Below are 6,128 nucleotides of genomic sequence, written 5' to 3' on the forward strand. Positions count from 1 at the left end.
ATTGAAGGTAAAATGCGGTCATTGCAGACGTCTGAAAATACACGTGTTTTAAGTGAGTTGGGGATTTTTTTGGGGGGGGGGCTTTCTTCACATTTTAGCATTTTACGATTAGCAGCCAATTTTACAGCAACAGGAGGAGCATTTCTTTTCTTTTTGCTACACTTTTCGGCAAAGCCACTCAAGCTCTTTGCATCTTTCTGCTCTTCAACCCTCAATGTGTCTCTTTTCGTCTCAGGCAGTGACAAACACCAGCCTGGCAGTGTACGCCAGGTCAGCAAGGTAAAGCAGGAAGTTGAGGGCGGTCAGCACTGCCACCGCGATCAGTTTGGACGACGCTTGGCCTCGGCGCTTGTCGAACTGGAACACGGGCCAGATGATGGTAGCCGTCAAGTACATGATGACCGCCAGGAGCCCGTAAGCCGACAGGAACTTGGAGAAGGGGATGGGGAGACAGCCGGTCCACTCGCACACACACAGCACCACCACGGCCATGGAGAGGATGAAGCAGATGCAGTACACGGCCATGCACCACTTGAGCCCTGCGTGGTGGTCATACGACACAGGGTCGCTGACCAGAATGAAGATGACACAGGCCAGGAAGGTCTGGCACACCTTCAACAGGCCTGGAGCTGTAGCCATGTAACCCGCCACCTCTCCTGGCCTCGCTTTAGTCAAGCTCACCTCCCCCATGTAGGCTACCGCGGCCAGGCAGGAGAAGACGGTGGAGACGATGCGATAGTCACGAGTGGCACCGTATGAATGCTGGCCCTGAAGGAAAAAAATCGGAAAGATGATAGAGGCAGAGAGGCAGAGGAGGGAGGCGTAGCAGGCGACAGTGATGGGGAAATTGGACCAGGACACCGGGGCTCGGGCCTGGAGGCCAAACAACTCCACCAGCAGGACCAGCAGGGTGCAGGCGAAGCTGAACGCCCAGCAGAAGATGCACCAGTCAGCCATGCCTCCGTGGGGCAGCGAGGCGCCGTGCGCTGCGACACTGAACGCCACGCAGGTGAACAGCAGGGCAACTACACGCACCCACAGCAGCTGGGAGGTGGGTAACACGATCAACGGCATGATGGGGGCGTCGCGATTAAATCAGGAGTGGATGGTGGCTTCTGTAGTCCAGCAGGAGTTTTTAATACTGAACGTGGGGTCTTGTGTCGGCTGCTTGTCACACACTCTGTCGATGATTGTCACATATTCTGCAGAAAAGCAATAAAAGAAGAGAGTAATGAGGGTAACGTGAAGCAAAGATTCATGGGATTTTCAAACACGTAGATGTAAAGTGTCAGTGAAATACAAACACTGTATGCTTTATATCTGAAGGTGAGACACTTCATACATAACACGTCTTCTTTCAGACACACAAGACACATTTATGCATTTGTACATACAGTATGTATTTATTTTACCGCACTACATCTTTAGCAGCTTCACCAAACGTGAGCATTTCATGATACTTAATTTGCATATTTAAATGTCAAAATTTGGAAAACCCACAAACATCATTGTCTTAATGTAAGTCACCGACTAATAACTTTTCAAGGTCTAATTAACACTTTAACCATAGTGTCTTGCAAAATGTTTACAAAATGAGCAACAAGAGTCAAATTCATCATTTGAAGAAATGTATATAGATATTAATACAGACATACATTGATGAATTAATTAAAAAATGAATACATGAATACAAAAGAAAACATTTTAAATTAATGCAAATATAAATTAATTAAAAAATGCAAACACAATATATATAGAAACAAATAGAATGAAATAGGAAAATAGGAAAGTAAATACGCATGGAAATAAATACAAAGGTAACAGAAATTTCAATGCATGTTACACTTTAGCAATTCATTAATGCCTAAATGTACTTTGAATATTATTTTCTGTTTATGTATGTATTTATTTTGGCAGATTCAGTCTTCCATAATTAAAGAGGAAGAAGAACCTTATTAATCCCACAACAGGGAAATTTGATTTTTTTCACTTTATTATTATTATTCATGTTACACAAACACACAGGCCTGAAATACACACACATGCACAGACAGGACATGCAATTAATGGAGAGATGTCAGAGCGAGGGGGCTGCCAGTGACCAGCGCCCCGAGCAGTTGGGGGTTCAGTGCCTTGCCCAACAGCATATCGGCAGTGCCTAGGAGTCTGTGCTCCATTCATGGACTCGAACCAGTGACCCCAGCCGAGTCACCTATGGACTGAGCTACTGCCGCCCCAATAATTTTCCAATTAATGGAGTTATAAAGAGAGAATTCCTTCTATTAAAAAAACCCTTGACTCTAATGTCTAGAAAATGCACCAACATTGAGATTTATGCTCTAGGATTTTTTGCATATAGCACATATTTATTAAGAGAATTCCTCATTTGCATATTGAAATGTCAAATTTCAGAAAACTTCAAAAGCAGTGTTAATGTCTCCCATTAAGCAGATGTCTCTGCTTCCCTAACAGCCCTCACTCAATGTAATTTACCTTCAAAAACACGATTTATTGATGTCCCACGTGTCGCTTATTGTTACCAGCTACCCGCTATTTAAAACATCATGTGTCGAGGAAATGGCCGTCTGATGCTTTGTCATGAAATGCTAAGAAATGACATCACTAAAGCTACAAATGTGATTATTAACAAGTTGTTCATCCCTGACTGACATGTCTAGGCTCAAACTAAAGTCGTGTAGAGACGGAGGAATGTTTGAGGAACCTGTTTCGAGCTGTGACCTGTGCAGGGTGGGTCTGCACAGGAAGTGGAAGTATGTTTTTGCTCACAGCTGAAGGAGTTGGAAAGTCCCTTGGTCTAACTTCAGGTTCTATGTTGGTGCCCTCCAGTGTTCAAACTGTAGACTTGCTTTACAGTTTGTACAAGATATGACTTCCTCCAGACCCTTGAAATACATATACAACCAGTGTTTAAACAGGTCTGATGTGCAGCAGTTTTAGGTTTTAAACATGGTGGTTAACAGTGTCATATTCTCCTGAAACGTGCTTTGTACCGATGTAAGAAACACATTTTTATATCTGGTTTCTGTGCCAGTTGCTCCACATGCAGCAGTTTTAAAGTGGGTACATGTCTAGCCAACTTCCCTGTTATTCATAAGGTAAGGTGAGATAAGGAAAAACTGAGCGTGGGGAAAAAGGGGGAGAAACCTTATGAAGAGCAACAGGCAGGATCCTTCTCCATTTCAAGTTCAATGCACTTTAGGAGGAGGAGGAGCATGCCCGGTAGGCCCCTGGGCCAGTGCCCGGTAGGCCCCTGGGCCTGTGCCCGGTAGGCCCCTGGGCCTGTGCCCGGTAGGCCCCTGGGCCTGTGCCCAGTAGGCCCCTGAGCCTGTGCCCAGTAGGCCGAAGTGCCTGACTAAAATGTTGCTGAAAAATTATCACAACACCACCACCGCTAAATTACCACAAGTACAAACAAAATGACCAAAGATGACCAAAAAGAGACAAAAAATGTCTATAAGGATGCAAAAAATGACCACAGATGCTAAATGACTGAAAATAGACACAAAACAACCACATAGAGAGAAAAATTAGGACAGACACGCAAAATGATTCAAACGACGACATAGAAACGTAAAACGTAGATTCAAAACCACCACAACATGCAAAATGACTAAAAGTAGACGAAAACCACCACAAAAAAAGATGCTCAATGATTACAAATAGATGCAAAACCTCTACAAAAAGACGCAAAATGACTAATAGATGCAAAACCACTACGAAAAGTTGCAAAATGGCTAAAAGGAGATGTAAACATGCCACAAAAAGGTACAAAATGACTAAAAGTAGACGCAAAACCACTACAAAAAGACGCAAAATGACTAAAAGTAGATGCAAAACAATCACAGAGATGCCAAACAATAACAAAAACATACAAAACAACTAAAAATGGACGTAAAATAACCACAGTGGGAAATGAAATCATTAAAAAACGACTAAAAGTAGACTCTTCAAAATGTAGGTGTCTTGTTCCTCCGTAGACAGAGTGGGGGGGGGGGGGGGGGGGGGGGGGGCTCTTACACGTGTGTGCCCAGGGCCCCTTTGCCTCAGAATCCGTCCATGAGGAGGAGGAGGCTTTTCCTTACACATGCTACCAATTATATCTGCTTTCACAGAATATATTGAAGGGAGGTAATGCACCTAATGTACCCTGCCAAATTCTGTCAAAACCATGCAGCATTCATGCATTTTAAAGTGCACATGTGGTGTGTGGAAAAACTGATAATCGCATTGTTTTCTATCTACGCTGATAAAACTCTTAGATGTTATGATGACAGGCCGTTTAACTCACACAAGTGTCACTCTACAGGTCCCAGGACGGTGCATTGTTCATTCTGCCAACGTCTGATAATTGCTAACTTAATTTATTGTAGCCACTAACTCCACACTTCCTGTTCTGTGTAATGAGACTGAAACACAGGAAGCAGCTCTGAGAGGCTAATGGCACGTCTGCAGGAACACAAAGCATTCATCGCTTTAGGAGTCGAGACCTGTTAGAAGTTAGAAATGCAGCTCAGAATCAGAATCAGAAATACTCCAATGTCAGAAATGAATCATCCCAGGGGGGAATTATTTAGCTCAGTTGATAATCCCAAAAAAAAATCCACATCTTTAATCAAAAATATCTTTAAATTTCTAATTAAATCTGTGAGTTTAAACATACTGGTGCATGCTTGGTCCCCCAGTTTAACCACTGAGAGGGCGGTTTGGTTAATACCTGAGCTAAATAAGAGCAACCTGTAACATTCAGAGAAAGATGTGGTTGTGTGTGTGTGTGTGTGTGTGTGTGTGTCGTTGTGTGTGGTTGTTTGTGTGTGTGTGTGTGTGTGTGTGTGTGTGGCCTTGTGCTCCTGCTGCTGACAGGAAACCAGACTTTGGTTTGTTTTCAGGTTGCATTCTTACTCTAAATCCTCCTGGGTGCTACTACCTATCACTGTCCTGGGCTTAAATGTTGCAGATGATCATTTAAACTGGCCTGGAAATGGAGGATAACAACACAGAAAAGCTTCTTAACCTGGACTCTGTTTGCATTCATTCATATCATCTTTTAAGTGAATACGGGCTACGGGCAGATACAATGGCATTTCAATGAAACGAGAGGAGATGCGTTTACTTTAAAGGGATAAAAGAGACATTGTAACTGGCGGTGATGCAGAGGGTTTCCGTCCCTAAATAGCGGACATACCGCGCCCAGCGCTGTGGCTTTGTAACAGAAATAGACGCATGATAAACGCTCCTCTAACTTCCACATAAGCGCTCATAGAAGAGAAGAAGTACAACTGTGGAGATCGATCTTACCGATTTCTGGTCACGGAGTTCTTCTTTCGTGTTTCGTTGCGTCTCATAAGCCTAAAGTTCCCCCCGTGCCACCGCGCGTACTTGGAGACGCATCCCCTGCTCTCATCCACCACATACCTCGCAGCAGAGAGGATCCCACGCCCCGCACTGGCCATATTTGGTAAAGTGTTGAAACCCTCTCCGAGCCCCGGTAAGGTCATGGAGGGTTTCATATTGCGTCACTTAGGCTACGTTAAATGGAAAAAAAATGCCGGTGAGTCTGTGTCAAACTCCCGGCGCTTCCTCTGGGACACTGAACGCAAAAGGAATGATGGATGAGCTGCACGTCTGCTTTTGCCTCAGTTATGAATTTTACAAGTAGTTGAAGGGTAGAAACAGCCGGCTGCATGGGGTGGTCGTGGCCCAAGTTTTGCAAAAAGCATGCTAGTGTTCTCTAGGAGCCAATATGTGTGCTAATGTGTCCTCTATGAGCCAAAATGTGTGCTAATGTGTCCTCTATGAGCCAAAATGTGTGCTAATGTGTTCTCTATGAGCCAAAATGTGTGTTAAAGTGCTCTCTGAGGAGCCAAAATTTGTGCTAAAGTGTCCTCTAGGAGCCAAAATGTGAGCTAAAGTGTCCTCTGAGGAGCCAAAATGTGAGCTAAAGTGTCCTCTAGGAGCCAAAACGTGTGTTAAAGTGCTCTCTAGGAGCCAAAATGTGTGCTAATGTGTCCTCTATGAGCCAAAATGTGTGCTAATGTGTCCTCTATGAGCCAAAATGTGTGCTAAAGTGTCCTCTAGGAGCCAAAATGTGTGCTAAAGTGTCCTCTGAG

At 44.1% G+C, this 6,128-nt stretch overlaps 1 protein-coding gene across 1 annotated transcript; it reads right to left on the bottom strand.

Moving 5' to 3' along the window:
* Positions 1-83: 83 nt before the first annotated feature.
* On the bottom strand, positions 84-5,427 carry LOC310964064 (myeloid-associated differentiation marker homolog). Its single transcript, XM_083937052.1, has 2 exons — positions 5,317-5,427; positions 84-1,202 (listed from the first exon to the last, which is right to left on the bottom strand). The coding sequence occupies exon 2, from the start codon at positions 1,072-1,074 to the stop codon at positions 232-234; it is 843 nt and encodes a 280-aa protein (XP_083793178.1). The 5' UTR covers positions 1,075-1,202; positions 5,317-5,427; the 3' UTR covers positions 84-231.
* Between the last annotated feature and the right edge of the window lie 701 nt (positions 5,428-6,128).

Source organism: Echiichthys vipera, assembly GCF_963691815.1.
Source record: "Echiichthys vipera genome assembly, chromosome: 22".
Lineage (NCBI taxonomy): Eukaryota > Metazoa > Chordata > Actinopteri > Perciformes > Trachinidae > Echiichthys > Echiichthys vipera.

Excerpts from the sequence above, each read along its gene's own strand:
- LOC310964064 (XM_083937052.1), bottom strand. The coding sequence starts at position 1,074 with ATGCCGTTGATCGTGTTACCCACCTCCCAGCTGCTGTGGGTGCGTGTA.